General features: G+C 45.6%; 4 protein-coding genes across 4 annotated transcripts; 2 read left to right on the plus strand and 2 right to left on the minus strand.

Annotated features, from left to right (window-relative positions):
* Positions 1 to 8,169: 8,169 nt before the first annotated feature.
* Positions 8,170 to 9,783, minus strand: LOC147980659 (uncharacterized). Its single transcript, XM_087515703.1, has one exon. The coding sequence runs from the start codon at positions 9,781 to 9,783 to the stop codon at positions 8,170 to 8,172; it is 1,614 nt and encodes a 537-aa protein (XP_087371829.1).
* A 264-nt stretch (positions 9,784 to 10,047) lies between these two features.
* LOC125545240 (uncharacterized) lies at positions 10,048 to 12,736 on the plus strand. The gene is made up of 6 exons (XM_048709134.2): positions 10,048 to 10,241; positions 10,342 to 10,396; positions 10,477 to 10,527; positions 11,339 to 11,430; positions 11,770 to 11,847; positions 12,296 to 12,736. The coding sequence occupies exons 1-6, from the start codon at positions 10,186 to 10,188 to the stop codon at positions 12,447 to 12,449; spliced, it is 486 nt and encodes a 161-aa protein (XP_048565091.1). The 5' UTR covers positions 10,048 to 10,185; the 3' UTR covers positions 12,450 to 12,736.
* Positions 12,737 to 12,840: 104 nt separating this feature from the next.
* Positions 12,841 to 15,321, plus strand: LOC125528819 (Pentatricopeptide repeat (PPR) superfamily protein). The gene has a single exon (XM_048693254.2). It carries the CDS (start codon positions 13,353 to 13,355, stop codon positions 14,727 to 14,729), a length of 1,377 nt encoding a protein of 458 aa, XP_048549211.2. The 5' UTR covers positions 12,841 to 13,352; the 3' UTR covers positions 14,730 to 15,321.
* A 5,468-nt stretch (positions 15,322 to 20,789) lies between these two features.
* LOC147980660 (histone H2B.5-like) lies at positions 20,790 to 21,462 on the minus strand. The gene has a single exon (XM_087513441.1). It carries the CDS (start codon positions 21,349 to 21,351, stop codon positions 20,935 to 20,937), a length of 417 nt encoding a protein of 138 aa, XP_087369567.1. The 5' UTR covers positions 21,352 to 21,462; the 3' UTR covers positions 20,790 to 20,934.
* Positions 21,463 to 22,013: the final 551 nt, after the last annotated feature.

Below are 22,013 nucleotides of genomic sequence, written 5' to 3' on the forward strand. Positions count from 1 at the left end.
AATATAGTTACCGGAAAATCTCTTTACTCGTTCCGTAATGCATCATCCTGCAACTAACTCATTAGTCACATTGCTTGCAAGGCTTATATTGATGTGCATTACCGAGAGGGCCCAGAGATACCTCTCCGGCAATCGGAGTGACAAATCCTAATCTCGATCTATGCCAACTCAACAAACACCATCGGAGACACCTGTAGAGCACCTTTATAATCACCCAGTTACGTTGTGATGTTTGGTAGCACACAAAGTGTTCCTCCGGTATTCGGGAGTTGCATGATCTCATAGTCATAGGAACATGTATAAGTTATGGAGAAAGCAATAGCAACAAACTAAACGATCATCGTGCTAAGCTAATGGATGGGTCAAGTCAATCACATCATTCTCTAATGATGTGATCCCGTTAATCAAATGACAACTCATGTCTATGGTTAGGAAACATAACCATCATTGATTCAACGAGCTAGTCAAGTAGAGGCATACTAGTGACATTCTGTTTGTCTATGTATTCACACATGTACTAAGTTTCCGGTTAATACAATTCTAGCATTAATAATAAACATTTATCATGATATAAGGAAATATAAATAACAACTTCGTTATTGCCTCTAGGGTATATTTACTTCAGTCTCACACTTGCACTAGAGTCAATAATCTAGATTACATTGTAATGATTCTAACACCCATGGAGTCTTGGTGTTGATCATGTTTTGATCGTGAGAGAGGCTTAGTCAACAGGTCTGCAACATTCAGATCCATATGTATCTTGCAAATCTCTATGTCTCCCTCCTTGACTTGATCGCGGATGGAATTGAAGCGTCTCTTGATGTGTTTAGTTCTCTTGTAAAATATGGATTCCTTTGCCAGGGCAATTGCACTAGTATTGTCACAAAAGATTTTCATTGAACCTGATGCACTAGGTATGACACCTAGATCGGATATGAACTCCTTCATTCAGACTCCTTCATTTGCTGCTTTTGAAGTAACTATGTATTCCGCTTCACACGTAGATCCCGCCACGATGCTCTGCTTGGAACTGCACCAACTGACAGCTCCACCATTTAATAAAAACATGTATCCGGTTTGTGACTTAGAGTCATCCGGATCAGTGTCAAAGCTTGCATCGACGTAACCGTTTACGACGAGCTCTTTGTCACCTCCATATACGAGAAACATACCCTTAGTCCTTTTCAGGTATTTCAGGATGTTCCTGACTGTTGTCCAGTGATCCACTCCTGGATTACTTTGGTACCTTCATGCTAAACTGATAGCAAGACACACATCAGGTCTGGAACACAGCATTGCATACATGATAGAGCCTATGGCTGAAGCATAGGGAACACCTTTCATTTCCTCTCTATCTTCCGCAGTGGTCGGGCATTGAGTCTGACTCAACTTCACACCTTGTAACACAGGCAAGAACCCTTTCTTTGCTTGATCCATTTTCAACTTCTGCACGACGGCGTGGTGGTGGTGGAGGAGCGCGGAACTCTAGCAGGGCTTCCCCAAGCACTACGAGAGACGAGGAGGGAGAGGGGTAGGGCTGCACCAACAGGGGAAGAACCTCGTGTGTTGGGCTGCCCCTTTGCCTCCACTATATATAGGGGAGAGGAGGGTTGCGCCCCCACCTAGGGTTCCCACCCCAAGGGGTGCGGCAGCCCTAGATCCCATCTAGGGTGGCGGCCACAAGGGGGAGAGGGGGAGGCGCACCTGGGATGGGCCTTAGGGCCCATCTGCCCTAGGGTTTGCCCCCTGCCCTTCTTGGAGGCGCCTTGGGCCTTGGTGGGAAGCGCCCCAGCCCACCTAGGGGCTGGTCCCTTCCCACTATTGGCCCATGTAGGCCTCCGGGGCTGGTGGCCCCTCTCGGTGGACCCCCGGACCCCTCCGGTGGTCCCGGTACACTACCGGTGATGCCCGGAACACTTCCGGTGGCCAAAACCATACTTCCCATATATAAATCTTTACCTCCGGACCATTCCGGAACTCCTCGTGATGTCCGGGATCTCATCCGGGACTCCGAACAACATTCGGTAACCGTGTACATACTTTCCCTATAACCCTAGCGTCATCGAACCTTAAGTGTGTAGACCCTATGGGTTCGGGAGTCATGCAGACATGGCCGAGACAACTCTCCGGTCAATAACCAACAGCGGGATCTGGATACCCATGTTGTCTCTCACATGCTCCACGATGATCTCATCGGACGAACCACGATGTCAAGGATTCAACCAATCCCGTATACAATTCCCTTTGTCTATCGGTACGATACTTGCCCGAGATTCGATCGTCGGTATCCCGATACCTTGTTCAATCTCGTTACCGGCAAGTCTCTTTACTCGTTCTGTAACACATCATCCCGTGATCAACTCCTTGCTCACATTGTGCACATTATGATGATGTCCTACCGAGTGGGCCCAGAGATACCTCTCCGTTTACACGGAGTGAAAAATCCCAGTCTCGATTCGTGCCAACCCAACAGACACTTTCGGAGATACCTGTAGTGCACCTTTATAGCCACCCAGTTACCTTGTGACGTTTGGCACACCCAAAGCACTCCTACGGTATCCGGGAGTTGCACAATCTCATGGTCTAAGGAAATGATACTTGACATTAGAAAAGCTTTAGCATACGAACTACACGATCTTGTGCTAGGCTTAGGATTGGGTCTTGTCCATCACATCATTCTCCTAATGATGTGATCTCGTTATCAACGACATCCAATGTTCATGGTCAGGAAACCGTAACCATCTATTGATCAACGAGCTAGTCAACTAGAGGCTTACTAGGGACATGGTGTTGTCTACGTATCCACACATGTATCTGAGTTTCCTATCAATACAATTCTAGCATGAATAATAAACGATTATCATGAACAAGGAAATATAATAATAACCAATTTATTATTGCCTCTAGGGCATATTTCCAACAGTTACTGTGGCACCTACACCAATTGAAGTGGAAACATATGATAGTGATCATGAAACTTGAGATTAAGTCACTACCAAACCTCATAGGTCGACAAGGATGTGTACTACATCAGAGTGGTACGTAATCCTGTCTTGGAAGTCATGTTGCTAGACAACAATGAACCTACGAGCTATGAAGAAGCGATGGTGGGCCCGGATTCCGACGAATGGCTCGAGGCCATAAAATCCGAGAGAGGATCCATGTATAAAACAAAGTATAGACTTTGAAAAGAACTACTTGATGGTCGTAAGGCTGTTGGGTGCAGATGGATTTTAAAAGGAAGACGGACAATGATGATAAGTGTCACCATTAAGAAAGCTCGACTTGTCGTTAAGATGTTTCCCGACAAGTTCAAGGAGTTGACTACGATGAGACTTTCTCACTTGTAGCGATGCTAAGAGTCTGTTGCAATTATGTTAGCAGTTACTGCATTATTTATGCAATCTTGCAGATAGGATGTCAAAACACTGTTTCCTCGACATTTTTTTCTTGAGGAAAGGTTGTATGTGATACAACCAGAAGGTTTTGTCAATCCTGAAAGATGCTAACAAGTATGCAAAGCTCCAGCAATCCTTCTAAGGACTGGAGTAAGCATCTCGGAATTGGAATGTACGCTTTGATGAGATGATCAAAGATTTTGGGTTTATACAAAGTTTATGAGAAACTTGTATTTCCAAAGAAGTGAGTGGGAGCACTATAGAATTTTTGATGAGTATATGTTGTTAACATATTGTTGATCAGAAATGATGTAGAATTTCTGGAAAGCATACAGGGTTATTTTGAAAAGTGTTTTTAATAGAAAACCTGGATTAAGCTACTTGAACATTGAGCATCAAGATCTATAAGGATAGATCAAAATCGCTTAATAGTACTTTCAAACGAACACATACCATGACAAAATTTTGAGGAGTTCAAAAATAGATCGGCAAAGAAGGAGTTATTGGCTATGTTATAAGGTATGAGTACTGAGTAAAACTCAAGACCTGACCATGGCAGAATTGAGAGAAAGGACGAAGGTCGTCCCCTATGCTTTAGACGTAGGCTCTAAAGTATGCTATGTTGTGTACCGCACCTGAAGTGTGCCAAGCCATGAGTCAGTCAAGGGGTACAAGTGTGATCTAGGAATGGATCACAGGACAACGGTCAAGGTTATCCTTAGTAACTAGTGGACTAAGGAATTTTCTCGATTATGGAGGTGGTAAAAGAGTTCGTCGTAAAAGGTTAAGTCGATGCAAACTTTGACACTAATCCGGACGACTCTGAGGAGTAAATCGGATTCGTATAGTAGAGCAGTTATTTGGAATAGCCCCAAGTAGCGCGTGGTAGCTGCATATACAAGATGACATAGAGATTTGTAAAGCACACATGGATCTGAAAGGTTCAGACCCATTGACTGATAAACCTCTCTCACAAGCAAGATATGAACACACCCCATGGGTGTTGGATTCTCTACAATCACATAGTGATGTGAACTAGATTATTGACTCTAGTGCAAGTGGGAGACTGTTGGAAATATGCCCTAGAGGCAATAATAAATTAGTTATTATTATATTTCCTTGTTCATGATAATCATTTATTATCCATGCTAGAATTGTATTGATAGGAAACTCAGATACATGTGTGGATACATAGACAACACCATGTCCCTAGTAAGCCTCTAGTTGACTAGCTCGTTGATCAATAGATGGTTACGGTTTCCTGACCATGGACATTGGATGTCGTTGATGACGGGATCACATCATTAGGAGAATGATGTGATGGACAAGACCCAATCCTAAGCCTAGCACAAGATCGTGTAGTTCGTATGCTAAAGCTTTTCTAATGTCAAGTATCATTTCCTTAGACCATGAGATTGTGCAACTCCCGGATACCGTAGGAATGCTTTGGGTGCACCAAACGTCACAACGTAACTAGGTGGCTATAAAGGTGCACTGTGGGTATCTCCGAAAGTGTCTGTTGGGTTGGCACGAATCGAGACTGGGATTTGTCACTCCGTGTAACGGAGAGGTATCTCTGGGCCCACTCGGTAGGACATCATCATAATGTGCACAATGTGACCAAGGAGTTGATCACGGGATGATGTGTTACGGAACGAGTAAAGAGACTTGCCGGTAACGAGATTGAACGAGGTATCAGGATACCGATGATCGAATCTCGGGCAAGTATCGTACCGATAGACAAAGGGAGTTGTATAGGGGATTGATTGAATCCTTGACATCGTGGTTCATCCAATGAGATCATCGTGGAATATGTGGGAGCCAACATGGGTATCCAAATCCCGCTATTGGGTATCGGTCGGAGAGTTGTCTCGATCATGTCTACATGGTTCCCGAACCCGTAGGGTCTACACACTTAAGGTTCGATGACGCTAGGGTTATAGGGAAAGTATGTACGTGGTTACCGAATGTTGTTCAGAGTCTCGATGAGATCCTGGATGTCATGAGGAGTTCTGGAATGGTCCGAAGGTAAAGATTTATATATGGGAAGTCCCGTTTTGGTCACCGGAAAAGTTTCGGGTGCTATCGGTAACGTACGGGACCACCGGGAGGGTCCCGGGGGTCCACCAGGTGGGGCCACCAACCCCAGAAGGCTGCGTGGGCCAAGTGTGGGAGGGGACCAGTCCCAGGTAGGCTGGTGCGCCCCCCCCCCACCAAGGCCCAAGACGCAGGGAGAGTGGGAGGGGGCAAATCCTAGGTCCAGATGGGCCTTAAGGCCCACCCTAGGGCGCCCCCCTCTCTCCCTCTCCCTTCTAGCCGCCACCCTAGATGGGATCTAGGGCTGCCGCCCCCCCTTGGGGAGGGAACCCTAGAGGGGGCGCAGCCCCTCCCCTCCCCTATATATACTTGAGGTATGGGGCTGCCCAACATATGTGATTTGATCTCTCTCTTGGTGCATCCCTACCCCTCTCCCTCCTCGTCTCTCGTAGTGCTTGGCGAAGCCCTGCTGGAATACCGCGCTCCTCCACCATCACCATGTCGTTGTGCTGCTGCTGGACGGAGTCTTCCCCAACCTCTCCCTCTCTCCTTGCCGGATCAAGGCGTGGGAGACGTCACCGGGCTGTACGTGTGTTGAACGCGGAGGCGCCGTTGTTCGGCGCTTAGATCGAAATCGACCGCGATCTGAATCGCTGCGTGTACGACTCCACCAACCACGTTCTTGTAACGCTTCCGCATTGCGATCTTCAAGGGTATGAAGATGCACTCCTCTCTCTCGTTGCTAGTCTCTCCATAGATTGATCTTGGTGACACGTAGGAAAATTTTGAATTTCTGCTACGATCCCCAACATCTTCCAGGGCACATTCTGACTGAGGCCCATGTAGGCCTTTATACACGAGGGCCATGTAGGCTTGTGTACATGTTAGGGACGCCAAAACCCAAATGCCTTTATGGGTTTTAGCCGGCCCAATTAACCTGCTACTCCGTTTGTTTAAGATTCTAGAACGTTCAATCGATCATAATTTAAATTTTTATTTGCATTTTTCAAAGAGTTTAGAATTTCAAAATGTTCACACTTTTCTGAAATTGTTCAGAATTTCAGTAAATGATTGAAATCTCAACAAAAAAATATAGAAATAATTACAAATAATACTTGCATTTTCAAAAGAAAATATTCACAACATTAAAAAATGTTGCACTTCTCAAAGAATCATCACAACATCAAAAAAATGTTGCACTTCTCATATTATTAATACAACTTTTCATGTTTCATACAACCAACTCCCATTGAAATACAGCAACACGCGAAGGATTGTCTAATTTTCCTACTCCTACTACGAGGGGGAAAGGAAGGGGGAGAAGGAGAAGGAAAGGCCCCCACCCCTTCCTAGTCCAATTCGGACCAGAGGTGGAGGGGGCGCGCGACCTGCCCTGGCCGGCCCCTCTCTCTCTCCACTAGGGCCCAACAAGGCCCATTAACCCTCGGGGGGTTCCGGTAACCCCTCCGACATTCCGGTAAAATCCCGATTTCACCTGAAACTCTTCCGATGTCCAAATCTAGGCTTCCAATATATCAATCTTTATATCTCGATCATTTCGAGACTCCTCGTCATGTCCGTGATCATATCCGGGACTCCGAACTACCTTCGGTACATCAAAATATATAAACTCATAATACCGATCGTCATAGAACTTTAAGCGTGCGGAGCCTACGGGTTCGAGAACTATGTAGACATGACCGAGACACGTCTCCGGTCAATAACCAATAGAGGAACCTGGATGCTCATATTGGTTCCCACATATTCTACGAAGATCTTTATCGGTCAAACCGCATAACGACATACGTTGTTCCCTTTGTCATCGATATGTTACTTGCCCGAGATTCGATCGTCAGTATCTCAATACCTAGCTCAATCTCGTTACCGGCAAGTCTCTTTACTCATTCTGTAATGCATCATCCCGCAACTAGCTCATTAGTTGCATTGCTCACAAGGCTTATAGTGATGTGCATTACTGAGAGGGCCTAGAGATACCTCTCCGACAATCGGAGTGACAAATCATATTCTTGATCTATGCCAACTCAACAAGTACCATCGGAGACACCTGTAGAGCACTTTTATAATCACCCAGTTACGTTGTGACGTTTGGTAGCACACAAAGTGTTCCTCTGGTAATCGGGAGTTGCATAATCTCATAGTCATAGGAACATGTATAAGTCATGAAGGAAGCAATAGCAGTAAACTAAAATGATCAAGTGCTAAGCTTACAAAATGGGTCAAGTCAATCACATCATTCTATTAATGATGTGATACCGTTAATCAAATGACAACTCATGTCTATGACTAGAAAACTCAACCATCTTTGATCAACGAGCTAGTCAACGAGCCAGTGGAGCCTGTGACCTGGCTACACCCCTGGGTGGACGACAACATTCACATTGGGTGTAAATCTCCCAAGGTGTTGGTCTCTTTGATGATGCTCAAGATTTGATACTGATGACTCTAGATTACGCAATGCTAGAGTCTTATGTAACACAACCGTCCCTTCGATGCACATCAATATTTTTGTCCCGTTGCAATACATCGACATATGTGATAGTCAAACACAATAAATCTATGTATATTTTGTTCCGGTTCTTTTTTTATAGATTTGCTTGTCATATTATTAATACAACTTTTCATGTTTCATACAACCAACTCCCATAGAAATACAGCAACACGCGAAGGATTGTCTAATTTTCATTATAGCCACGCACATATAATCAAAATCTCATACAACAATGAACTTTGTCTTTGGTGAAAGTTTCCCACCGATGAATGTTGTGGCCATACGGCGGATCTTGGAGAGATTTTCTTTCTCGGCTTCCGAAGCTTGACAAAAGTTTGTTGGAATGAGCTGTCTTCTCGGGTCTACAGTCAAAATTTCGAGAGCAGGGGCATTTTCAAGAATGTGTAGCAGAAGCTCTACTTGACTCTTTTCAGCTCTGAACTGACGAACTGTCAAGCTCTTCAAGCACTTGTATTCGAGTTGACGTCCCTGCAGCAAGTTCCTTAGAGGTCCTTGGCCACCATCCATGTAACATGACATGAAGAAAATGTCCAGGTCCTCAAGCAGCGGGGCAGCCCGTAGAAAATGCGCAATGGAGAGGGTATCGTCGGCGTGTTTATGGCCGATGTTTAAGATCAATTGAAGATGCCTCAAACAGGAAAAGACGGAGGTTTTGTCCAGCCGCGAGGGGAACTCTGGTAGGATACAAAAGCAACACAGCGACAGTCGTTGTGCCATGGGGAAGGCAGCGGGCAGAGAAGTGAGAGCCTGCTGCAGTGTTATTTGGCAGCAGTGGATGTTAACATCGCGAAGCCCTGAAGATCGACGGAGGTTGATGGTAGCCAGTGGTTGACCCTGGAATATGAAGGTTGTGAGGTTGCTGGCGTTGAGTTGAATCTTGGTGGCCCCACAGTTTGACACTCTGAGGTATAGCAGGCGGGGCAATGGCGTGTCCACGTTGAGCTCGTCGTTCAGCTGGACCCTATACAGATCCAGCCACTCCAGGTTAGGGCAGTTCGACAGCACATCTCGCAGATCACCGGCGGACACGACGGACGAGCGCAGGCCGAGCCTTTGAAGCTTCGGAAAACCCATGCGTCGGGAGAAGGGCGGAGCTTTGAGAGACACGCAGGAGAGGTGAAGGTGCTGCAGGCCGGACGCGCCGCCGCCTCCGCCGACGAGCGATTGCAAGGGGAACTCGTACCGGTATAGGCCGTACCCCTGGTCAGGCCGTCGCGACACGTCGAGCGTCACGCTCTTGGTCCGCGGCGAGACCGCGCGGTGAAGCCAGTCGTCCAGGGGGCGAGACAACCGCCCGAGGTATTCGACGTCGAACCGCAGCTCGAGCTGCTCGACCGCGCCGCCGCGGCGCTGGCGCAGTATCATGTCGACGGCGTAGACGAACCTCTCGCGGCGCCGCGCGTCGAGGAACGCGCGGTACTGCTTCTGCCGGGGATCGTCATCGTCCGACCTGTTCTCGTCGCCGCGGCAGGCGGGGGGCATGGGCATGTCGAGGGCCAGCCTGGGGGAGTGCTTCGAGGCGTGCCTCCACGCGGTCGACAGCACGCTGGTCCTCGCGGCCTGCTTCGCGTCCAGCTTCGACGCGATCGTCGCCAGCAGCTCCGCCGGAAGGTCTCCGATCGCCGCCGCTCCCGTTGTCCTGCTGCGTGTCGGCTCGCGACGGCCGGTGCGTGTTGGTGATGGCTCGTCGCGTGGTGGGCTGCAATGGCAGATCAGGCTGGGGTTGCAGCGGCAGGTGATGAGCACGGTGGCCACCCCTTCTGTGCGTGCATCGGCCAAGGTCCGGCGGGGAGGACCGGTCAGATTGTTCCCCATCGATGGATGTCTCCGGCGATCGCTGGCCGAGGTTGTGGTTCAGGTTTCAGCTGTTGGCGACAGGCACGAGGCAAGATCATCGATTTGGACACCAACGGAGCAACGCGTATCTGCCTTATGCTGCCACGATCATCGTCGTTCTGAACTTTTTTTCTAGAGAAGTTCGTTCCGAACTCTGGTTGCGTGTATCCACGGGCCACAGCCCAATTAAGGCCCAATTAAGGCCCACGTAGAACGAGATTTCGGGCCAGAAAGTCGAAGGCCAACATTTCCGGCACGCGAGCACAAACCTAGCAGGCGAGTCCGAGCGGTACCGACCGAGGCGAGCACCTTCGCAAACCCCTCCTCAACCCTCGCCGCCGCCGCCGCCGCCGTGCCGGCCGCTCAGTCCCCGCCGACGCCATGGGCAAGTTCCGGAAGCTCGGGCGCCACGCCGCGCACCGCGTATCCATGCTCAGGTATCTAGTGCTGATCTTCTCTCTCCGCTCGCCGCTGTGATGAATATGTGCTGCGCCGCCGTGCGGCTGACTTTTGTTCCGGATTCGTGTGCTTCGGCAGGACGATGGTGTCGCAGCTGGTGAAGCACGAGCGGATCGAGACCACCGTCGCCAAGGTGCGTCTTTCGATCGGTGTATGCCGGAACGGAATCTGTGGGTCTGTTGTACTGACCCTTTCTGGTGATTGGTGTTTCAGGCCAAGGAGGTGCGGCGCAAGGCGGATCAGATGGTGCAGCTCGGCAAAGATGTAAACCCAGCACCATTTCCCTAGTGCCCAACGTTTTTTCACCTGAAAACATGTGTCTGCAACCATGATGTAGTCAACTGCACACACAGTTTAGAACCAGTTAAATCCAGGAATGTGGCATTCATTGTCCCAGCTCTGTTCTATTAGCAATCAATCCGTTTGCAGTCACTTAGAATCAGACCTTATAACTTTGGGTTGTTTTCGTCATGAGGCTTATGTGTTACTCCCTCCGTCCGAAAATACTTGTCATCAAAATGGATAAAAAGGGATGTATCTAAAACTAAAATACATCTAGATGTGTCCCCTTTTATTAATCTTGATGACAAGTATTTCCGGACGGAGGGAGTATTTCCCAGCAGAATAAAATGTTAAAAGTCTCTCATCAGAGAACTATAAACAATGTGAATGTTTTTCTAGTTTTTGTAAAAAAATAAAATCAGAACAGTCTATTTTTCAGCATAGTGACTAGCGACTGTCAATTTTTTGCCTGCTCAAAATTCATTATAGGGCCAAAGATCCCTTCGATACACTGGGAGTCCTGATTATCACTCTTTTTTGTTGGTTCAACATAAGTTCCTGCTGGTGTTCTGTGTTCTTTCTGTAAAATTATCTCCTTCCGTATGCGACCTCAAGCCTCTTGTTATCTACCCAAGATGTTGCACTGATTTGTTAGTCTTATCAGGTTTCAAATACTGAAACTCATATGCTCTTGTTATCTGATCGAGATTTTTTTTTTGCATTGATTTAGTTAATTAACTATTACATCTATGCTAAAATTCAGAACCTCATGTCATATTGATAAATTATGTAGGGTACACTGGATGCAGCAAGACGTGCTTCTGCTTTTGTTCGCGGAGATGATGTTGTCCATAAGCTATTCACAGAGCTGGCCTACCGCTATAAGTATGTCTTTTTAGCTACCATTGATAAGTTTGATCTAATACAACTGGCAATCCCTTTGATTTACTTTTCAACCTTGCTAAGTACTCCTGCATGCTTAGGATTACTATTTTTCTCATAGAAACTTAACCTTGCTAGACAATGGAGAGGTCTGTCAGGAGGGAGTAGAATACTGCTCCCTCCGACCCAAATTAATTGATGCTGGTTTAGTACAAAGTTAAACCAGCGTCAATTAATTTGGATTGGAGGGAGTAGAATAATGTTTATTTTGAAACAGATGAGAATATCATTTTCAAGCTGAACCTACTGATTTTTTTATTCATTTTATGTTTTATATCCTAGAGATCGAGCAGGCGGATATACAAGACTTTTGCGAACTAGGATACGAATAGGTGATGCTGCACCAATGGCATACATTGAGTAAGTTCCTTTATTCATATATCCTAGCATTTCCTACTATCTGTTACTCACCTTTTATTTCTGTTTGACTTTGCCTTTGTGTTTGCTTGAAGTAGAAGGTCTGACTGGTTGAGAACGAACTTTATTTTCATGGCATGCTTTGTTTTAATGAAATAAGCCACTTCCAGGAATGTTTCCAAATCCATGAATAATCTAGGCTATTAACTGGTGAAGAAAGCTGGTCAGTTCCATGATAGATCTAGAGCTTTTTATGCCAAGTTAGTCCAATATTCTGCTGTGTTTTTGCAAATTTGGCCAAGATTGATGTCCTTGTACCAAAATTTTGCTCCCTAAAATTGTCCAGAAACCATAACTGGTTGTCTTCAGCTTTTGCTGATATTTTTTGTGGATCAACAGGACTTTCCACCCTGCTTTTGCGGATGTTGTATCTAACATGTTCCCTGTGCAGGTTTGTGGACAGAGAGAACGAACTCCGAGAGGCCAAACCTGCAACGCCACCGCCACCTCAGCGAGTTCCACTTGATCCATGGGCCAAGTCTCGAGCTAGCCAACAGTGGGCCGGACCTAAAGTTACCGTGAACTCCAAATCAGAAGGCTTATGAGAGCATTATCCCACTGTGTTTCTTTCTGGTGAATGAGGCTTGTCATGCAGCAGGATTTTTGTGTCAGGGTATAGTTGTCGATAGAATAATTCAACTTAGATTTGCTATCCCTCGAGCGAATACAGATGCGGTGTTGTCCGCGCAAGTATGGTGGTATGGCGCAAGGGTCAAAGATGTGTTAATTTTACCAATTGCTGATGTATCATGAAATGTTTGAAGAATCACCTGGCAAATTCGAGCCTGGATCTCATGCCATCCACGGCCTCCATAAAAGGTCTCTTGGTTAATTGCTTGCTACTGATGTTTGTGTGTGTGTTTACTGCAGCTGGTGGTGTGCTTTTGTTTAGACTGCAAATGCCTTCTTTTCCCATACAAAATGGAAAATTTGCTGATCCGCAATACATATTTCTGTTACGGTGGAATTGCTGCCATTTAACAGATCGCATTGTACCATTTGATGGTTTAGAAAATTCCTAATTATTCCATTCTATGAACCAAACGACCCACATAGAAAATAAAAACCTAACCATCCAAATCCTATAAGCACTTGAGCTCGAACAACTGGAGATTGACGTGCGTGCTTGTCATTTCAAAACATGCATTAACAAGCTCTATAATTTTCAAACTCCGTCTCTGAATTTTACACATCACTTTTACAAACTTAGTCCGGTACTGCTATCTCGGCCCAAGAAGCTCGGCATCCTCAGCACCCAGGGCAAATCTCCCTACACCAAATCCCTGCACCACAAAGACCCACGGATCGTTCCTGCCGGCGACAAAAGGTGCACAAATCGCATGGCGAGCTCCTCGGACCGGCGACAGGGCCGTCCCTGACCCAGCGCATCCAGTCGGCGGCGCTGAACCGGCGCCGCCCCGCGAACCGCACGTAACCTGCTCGACGGAATGCCCTATCGGGACGTCGTCGCGGCGACGGCGGCCATCGGCGCGCTCGCCCGCGGCGGCCGGCACCGCGACGCCGTGGCCCTCTTCTCCCGCGTGCTCGCGGACGGCGTCCCGACGCCGAACGAGTTCACCTTCGGCACGGTCCTCCGTTCGGCCACCGCGCTGCGCGACCCGCGCGTCGGCGCGCAGCTCCACGCCTGCGCCGCCAAGTCCGGCCTCTGCTCCATCGTCTTCGTGGGCAGCGCCCTCGTCGACCACTACGCCAAGATGGGCGCCATGAGGGAGGCCCAGGGCGCGCTCGGGGACACCAGCGAGCCGAACGTCGTCTCCTACACCTCGCTCATCGCGGGGTTCCTGAAGAACGGGATGCCCGAGAAGGCCCTCCGGCTGTTCCGGTGCATGCCGGAGAAGAATGTGGTTTCCTGGAACGCGATGATCGGCGGGTGCAGCCAGGCGGGGCTCAGCGAGGAGGCCGTCGGCCTGTTCCGGGAGATGTGTCGAGAGGGCGCCAGGCCGAACGAGAGCACGTTTCCCTGCGTGCTCACCTCTGTTGCCAACGCAGGGGCGCTTGGCGTCGCTAGAAGCGTCCATGCGTCGGCCATCAAGCACTTGGGCAAGCTCGACGTTTACATCGGCAATTCTCTCGTCAGCTGCTATGCCAGGTGCGGCAGCTTGGAGGACAGTGTGCTGGCATTCACAAGCATGGAGCAGAAGAATGTGGTCTCCTGGAACGCTCTGATCTGCGGGTATGCGCAAAATGGGAGAGGGGAGGAAGCTTTGGCTGCCCACAAGAGGATGATAGCAACGGGCTTGAAGGCAGATAATGTCACTCTTCTAGGACTGCTGTTCGGTTGCAACCATGCCGGTCTGGTCGACGAGGGTTATTCGTTGTTCAAGACAGCCCAGAGAGAGCAACCCGGCATATTGAAGCCTGAGCATTACGCTTGTGTTGTGGATCTCTTGTCTCGTGCCAAACGATTCGATGACGCCAAGAGGTTTCTTGAGGACCTTCCATTTGAGCCAGGCCTTGGGTTCTGGAAGTCAATGATAGGAGGGTGCCTGATTCACTGGAACAAGGACCTCGCTGAGAGCGTCGCCAACCGTATTCATGCACTTGATCCAGAGGACACTTCTTCATACATCCTTCTCTCTAATGTTTATTCTGCAGTTGGAAGCTGGAAGAGTGCGTCAATGATCAGGAGACAGATTAAGGAGAAGGGGCTCAAGAGGATCACTGGCTGCAGCTGGATTGAGGTCCAGGACAAGGCCCATGTCTTCTTCAATGGAGACTCTAAACATCCTCAGAGTGTTGAAATTTACAAGATGCTTGAGGTTTGCCTGGATGCTGGTGAAGATGAACACTGCCTTGCAGTATGATTGTGCAAAACGGTCTAAATGACTGAGCTGAGGGAACAGAAATACTTTGAAAATAGCTACACCGACTGGCTGAGAGTCAATTAGTCATGTTCATCACTCATCTGGTTAGGTAGATATGGATGGACTTTTAACTTGTATGGTAGCAGGAGAATAGGAGTTGGCCTGATAAGGCCAACAGCGAACGGCAACTGCAGAGCACCTGGAGATCAGAAGATGGCCGGACATGGCTCGTCTTCCAAGCAGAGGATGGTGTTGCAAACTTGAAGCTTTCAGGGTGCTACTTGGTTTCAAGCTGCCGAAGATATTTTTTTAAATAACTGTCAAGCTGTTGAGGAATGTCCGACTAGAGAAAGAAATTCTGTGAGCAAACTGCCATGTATTAATGTGGATAAGAAAATAGTTCGTACCAGACTCATTGCAGAGTAGCACATTAAGCTACTGTTTAGACATTTTGGCACTGGGTTCGATTGTGTAAACAGTTACTAGAAAGACGGCTGGCCTTTTGAATTCTTAGAATGAGGTGTGTTTTTTTTAGGGAAGCCATCATGGCGCACTTTATTTCAAGTTGAATAATGATACATCGTTCATTACAGCCGGGACAATAAAGCTAGGGGGATTACCCTCCCAAAACACAAAAGAATTAGAAGTAAAAGCATGTCTAGCTAATGTGTGCGCCACCGTGTTCGCATCCCTGTTGCAATGTTGCGCCGGAATTCTTAGAATGGGTTGAAGCTTGCAATGACATCTTGCCCGTGAGAATAAACTTCAGTAAAAAGTAACCAAATCTGCTCAAATAAAATATTTCCATCCATACAACACCATCTGTAGTCTGTACACCTCCCGACCTCAGTTGGCAGCAAATCATCTCATCAAAAGAATTCAAAACCAAGCATCGTACAGCATATTGCTATAACTGGAATTCAACAGAAAACCAAACATAGTAAAGCATGTTGCTAGAGTTAAATTAAGACCTATGTCAACGGTGTATTCAACGAAATCTTCAAATGCACAAGCATGAGGTTCAGAACCAAAAAGATGCTCGAGCAAATCGCAGAGTTAAAATTCAAACAAATGGCAGCTTCACTCATCAGAACTGAAGCAAGCTGAGGGAAGAGCACTCGACAGTAACTATGTGTTTCTTTGGTGACCGATGAAATCCTTAGAAGATAGCTAGACCGAGTGGCCAAGAGTCACATAGTCATGTTCATCACTCATCAGGTTAAATAGATATGGATGGACTTTAACTTCATGGTATCAGGAGAATAGGAGTTTGGCCTGATAAAACCAACAGCAAACAGCAACTGCAGAGCACCTGCAGATCAGAAGATGACCACAGATGGCTCATCTTCCAGACAGATGATGGTTTGAAGTTGCCGAAGATTTTAAAAACATAATGTCAAGCTGTTGAGGAATGTCTGACTAGAGAACTAGAAATTCTGTGAGCAAACTGCCATTTGTTAACGTGGATAAGAAAATAGTTTATACCCAACTCATTGCAGAGTGGCACATTAAGCTACTGGAGATAGACCGGTCAAGTTATTATCCATATTCCTTTGAAGTTAGACATTTCAGCACTGTGTTCAATTGTGTACACAATTACTAGAAATACGGCTGGCCTTTTGAATTCTTAGAATGAGTTGAAGCTTGCAATGGGATCTTGCCCCTGAAAATAAAATTCAGTAAAAAGTAAACAATACCCAAATAAAATATTTCCATCCATACACCTCCCTTCCTCAGTTGGCAGCAAATCATCTCATCACAAGAATTGAACAGAAAACCAGGCATATACAGCACATTGCTAGAATTAAATCAAGGCCTACATAAATGGTGTTCTACGAAATCTTCAAAGGCAGAAGCACAAGGTTCAGAACAAAACTAAACAAAAATTACTCTAGCAGATAGCAGAGATGAATTCAAACAACTGATATCTTCAAAACTGAAACTTCCTAGAATACGGCAAGACTGACAGGTCGCTGATTGGTTTCAAGCTACCGACGGTTTTATTTCTGAAACTGTTGGACTATAGAACAATGTGTTAACGGGCATAAGAAAAACAGAAAATCGTTCAAATCAAACTCATTGCAGAGTAGCACATTAAGCTACTGTGGCAATCAAAATATCATCCATGTTCCTCTGGAAGTAGACATGTCAGCACTGGGTTGGATTGTGTGCGGAATCACTAGAATACGGCTGGCTTTCTGAATTTTAAAATGAGTAAGCTGTGTTCAAGCTCCCACTGAGATCTTGCCCCTGAAAACAAAATTCAGTATAAAGTTACCCAATCTGGTCTTTCCATCCTTGATCTGTACATCTCCTGTCATCAGTTGGCACCCAAACATTTGATCAAAAGAATTCAACAGAAAAAGTACGGATGTACAGCATGACGCTGGATTTCAACCAAGACCTCCATCAATGGAGGATTAACTGAAATCGTTAAAAGAAGAAGCACAAGGTTCAGAACAAACAAAAAAATCTCGAGCAGATCGCAGAGTTAAAATTCAAACAGCTGACATCTTCAGAAGTGAAGCAAAGCACATTTTTGAAACTAACTAGAATATGGCTGGACTTCTAACATTCTTAGAATGTGCTAAAAGCTCACAATGAAATGTTGCCCTGGAAACAAAAATCAGTAAAAACTTAACAAATCTGATAAAATTAAAACTTGCCATTGGTATAGCAATCGGTAGTCGGTACATATTCTAACTTCAGTTGGCAACAAATCATCTCATCACAAGAATTCAACAGAAAACCAAGTATAGTACAGCATATTGCTTGAATTAAATTAAGACTTATGTCATTATGTCAACGGTGTATTCAACGAAATCTTCAAAGGCAGACGCACAAGGATCAGAACAAAGGAAATGCTCGAGCAGATCGCATAGTTAAAATTCAAACAACTGATATCTTCACTCTTCAAAACTGAAGCAAAGCACATTTGAAACTTACTAGAAAGCGGCTGGACTTTCGGGGTGATGGATGGTTTCAAGCTGCCAACGATTATTATTTTTATTGTTAAGCTGTTTGACTAGAGAACTAGAAATTCAATGTGTTAACGGGGATAAGAAAATAAGAAAATCGTATAAATCAAACTCATTGCAGAGTATTAAGCTGCTCTGGCGATCAAAATATCATCCATGTTCCTCTGGAAGTAGATATTTCAGCACTGGGTTGGATTGTGTACAGAATCACTAGAAGTCTAGAATATGGCTGGCTTTCTGAATTTTTGAACGAGTAAATACTGTTAAGCTCGGAAGAGATCTTGCCCCTGAAAACAAAATTCAGTAAAAAGCAACCTGTACCCTGTGCACCTCCTTTCCTCAGTTGGCAGCAGATCATCTCATCACAAGAACTCAACAGAAAACCAAGCATATACAGCATATTGCTAGAATTAAATCAAGGCCTACGTCAAAGGTGTATTCAACGAAATCTTCAAATGCAGAAGCACAAGGTTCAGAACAGAACTAAACAAAAATTACTCTAGCAGAAAGCAGAGTTAAATTCAAACAGCTGACATGTTCAGAATTGAAACTTCCTAGAATACGGCAGAACTGACAGGTTGCGATTGGTTTCAAGCTGCCGATGGTTTTATTTTTCAAACGGTTGGACTATAGAACAGAAAATATCATCCATGTTAAAAATATCATCCATATGTTAACGGGCATAAGAAAAACAGAAAATGGTTCAAATCAAACTCATTGCAGAGTAGCACATTAAGCTACCGTGGCGATCAAAATATCATCCATGTTCCTCTGGAAGTTGATATTTCAGCACTTGGTTCGATTGTGTGCAGAATCACTAGAATACGGCTGGTTTTCTGAATTTTAGAATGAGTAAACTGTGTTAAAGCTCGCACTGAGATCTTGCCCGTGAAAACAAAATTCAATATGAAGTTACCCGATCTGTTCAAATAAAAACTTTCTATCCTTAGTGTGTACATCTCCTGTCATCAGTTGGCACCCAAACATCTGATCAAAAGAATTCAACAGAAAAGGTATGCATGTACAGCATGACGCTGGATTTAAACCAAGACTTCCGTCAATGGCGAATTCAATGAAATCATCAAAGGAAGAGGCACAAGGTTCAAAACAAAGAAAAAAAATTCTCGAGCAGATAGCAGACTTAAAAACTCAAACATCTGACATCTTCAGAGTTGAAGCAAAAAACATCTGAAACTAACTAGAATACGGCTGGACTTCTAAAATTCTTAGAATGTATTCAAAGCTTGCAATGAAATGTTGCCCTGAAAACAAAATTCAGTAAAAACTTAACAAATCTGATAAAATAAAAAATTTCCATCCGTATGGCAATCTGTAGTCGGTGCGTCTCCTGACCTCAGTTGGCAGCGAATCATCTAATCAAAAGAATTTCTACAGAAAAAGCACATACAGCATGTCGGTAGAATTGGATCAAGGCCTACCCAAACATGGATGTTTGTTCCAGGGATATTAAATTGTTAGAATGGGTTAAAGGTGTTAAAAGCTCGCAATGAAACATTGCCCCTGAAAACAAAATTCAGTAAGAACTTAACAGATCTGATAAATAAAAAACTTCCTCTATAGAAATAATCAAGACCTAAGTTAACAGTTCACTCAACCATGGATGTTAGTTTCAAAGCAGAACACAGGAGTTAAAAAATAAAACAACTGCCATCATCACAAAACAGAAGCAAAGCACGTTTGAAACAACCACTGAATGATTCATTGATTCAGCAGACGACTCATATTACACTGTTCGATTGGGGAATCTAACCCCATGTTGTTGTTGACACACGAACAAACCAGATCATACTAAACAGACTCGGGTGGCAGCAATCTAACACCATCCTTCCTCAGTTGGCAGAAAATCATATCACCAAAAGAATTCAACAGAAAACCAAACATGGTAGTACAATATTGCTAGAACTGACGCAGCAAATCATATCATCAAAATAATTCAACAGAAACCAAGCATAGAACAGCATATTGCTAGAATTAAATTAAGACCTATGTCAACAGTGTATTCACCGAAATCTTCAAAGGCGGAAGCACAAGGTTCAGAACAAAAGAAATGCCTGAGCAGACCGCAGAGTTAAACTTCAAACTACTGACATATTTACTCTTCAGAACTAAGCAAGGCACATTTGAAACTTACTAGAATAAGGCTGGACTTTCATGGTGCTAATTGGTTTCAAGCTGCCGATAATTACTATAAGCTGTTGGACTAGAGAACCAGAAATTCAATGTATTAACAGGGATAAGAAAATAAGAAAACCGTTCAAATCAAACCCATTGCAGAGTACTATTAAGCTACCGTGGCGATCAAAATATCCATGATCCTCTGGAAGTAGACATTTCAGCACTGGGTTGGATTGTGTGTACAGAATCACTGTTATAGGGCTGGCTTTCTGAATTTTCGAACGAGTAAATAGTGTTAAAAGTCGCAATGAGATCTTGCCCCTGAAACCAAAATTCAGCACGAAGTTACCCAATCTGGTCGATAAGAATTACAAGGTTCAGAACAAAGAGAAAAAACTCAAGCAGATTGCAGAGTTAAAATTCAAACAGCTGACATCTTCAGAACTGAAACAAAGAGCATTTGTTTGAAACTAACTAGAATACTGCTGTACTTCTAAAATTCTTAAAAATGTGTTAAAAAGCTTGCAATAAAATGCAGCCCTCAAAGCAAAATTCAGTAAAAACTTACCAAATCTGATCAAATAAGAACTTTCCATTGGTACAGCAATCTGTAGCTGGTACATCTCCTGACTTAGTTGGCAGCCAATCATCTAATCAAAAGAATTTATACAGCATGCCAATGGAATTGGATCAAACCTACGTCGACAGTTTCACTGAATTTTGTTTTCAGCGGCAATGTTTCATTGCGAGCCAACGGCAAATAACAAATCAGATGAAATAAAAATATTACCCTGCGAGATAATGAAGACCTATGCCAACAATTTACTTATCCATGGATGATCAGCAAGATGCAGAAGGTTCAGGGCAAGAAAATTGCTTGAGCACATCAAAAGAGTTTAAAACAATAAAACAACTGCCATCATCATAAAACTGAAGCACAGCACAATTGAAACAACCACTGGGTGATTCATTGATTCAGATAATCCGACTCATTTTACACTGTTTGTATAGGGGATCCTAAGCCCCTGCGATTGTTGACACACGAAGAAACGGAACCAGACTGACAAGAGCCTCGGCGGGCGGCAGGCAATCTAAGAGGAGGTGAACTTGGTGACGGCCTTGGTGCCCTCGGAGACGGCGTGCTTGGCGAGCTCGCCGGGGAGGACGAGGCGCACGGCGGTCTGGATCTCCCGGGAGGTAATGGTGGGCTTCTTGTTGTAGCGAGCCAGCTTGGCCGACTCGCCAGCGAGCTTCTCGAAGATGTCGTTGATGAAGGAGTTCATGATGGACATGGCCTTGGAGGAGATGCCGATGTCGGGGTGCACCTGCTTCAGGACCTTGAAGATGTAGATCTTGTAGGTCTCGACGCTCTTCTTGGCCTTCTTCTTCTTCTTGTCGGCGCCGGCGCCGCCGTCCTTGCCGGGCACGCGCTTCTCGGCCTTGGGCTTCTTCTCCGTCTCCACCGGCTTCTTCTCCGCGGTGGGCTTCTTCTCGGCCTTGGGCGCCATGGCGGTTTCGCCGGAGGTGGAGGCGACGAGGGATCGGGTTGGGGAAGGTTGCGGCGCGCGGGGAGGACTGGAGGTTTGTGTTGGGGTTGTGGGTTTCCCGGCACGGGGCGGTAGGATTATATGGGGGTGCTGGGAGGGGCGTGATTGGTGGAGAGGGTTGGGGTCTGGATCGGTGAGGTGGCGGGATGTGGAGTCGTTGGGTTTGATGGACGGCTGGATTTAGGCGCGCCGCGTGGGGGAATCCGTGTGGGGATGCGTGATCCCACGGTTCAGCGGTGGGTTTAGGCGGGGACCGGAAATTTTGTTAGCGGAATGCGCGCGGGAAGGTTTGGTTTGGAGGCTTCGCGTTTTTTTTAGACAATTTGGAGGCTTCGTGATGGGTTGCGCAAGGATTTTCGCGATGGATCTTGATCTGGGCTAGGCCTTGGCACACCGAAATGGCTCTGGCTGTGCACCGCTATGTTTTCTCTTTGCGGGTGTGCACAGCTATGTTGTTATAGACTTATAGTTTCTCAAAAGAAAACTATGTTGTTATAAAAAAATACATATTTTTATTTATTGTTTGCGGAGAAAACTTTTGACATATCCATCAATTGTCAACACCAGAAGTAAAAAATTACATCAAGTTTCGTAGACCACCTAGCGACAATTATAAGAACCGG

The sequence above is a fragment of the Triticum urartu genome, chromosome 3A, assembly GCF_056163025.1.
Source record: "Triticum urartu cultivar PI428250 chromosome 3A, HENAU_Tu73, whole genome shotgun sequence".
In the NCBI taxonomy this organism is placed as follows: domain Eukaryota; kingdom Viridiplantae; phylum Streptophyta; class Magnoliopsida; order Poales; family Poaceae; genus Triticum; species Triticum urartu.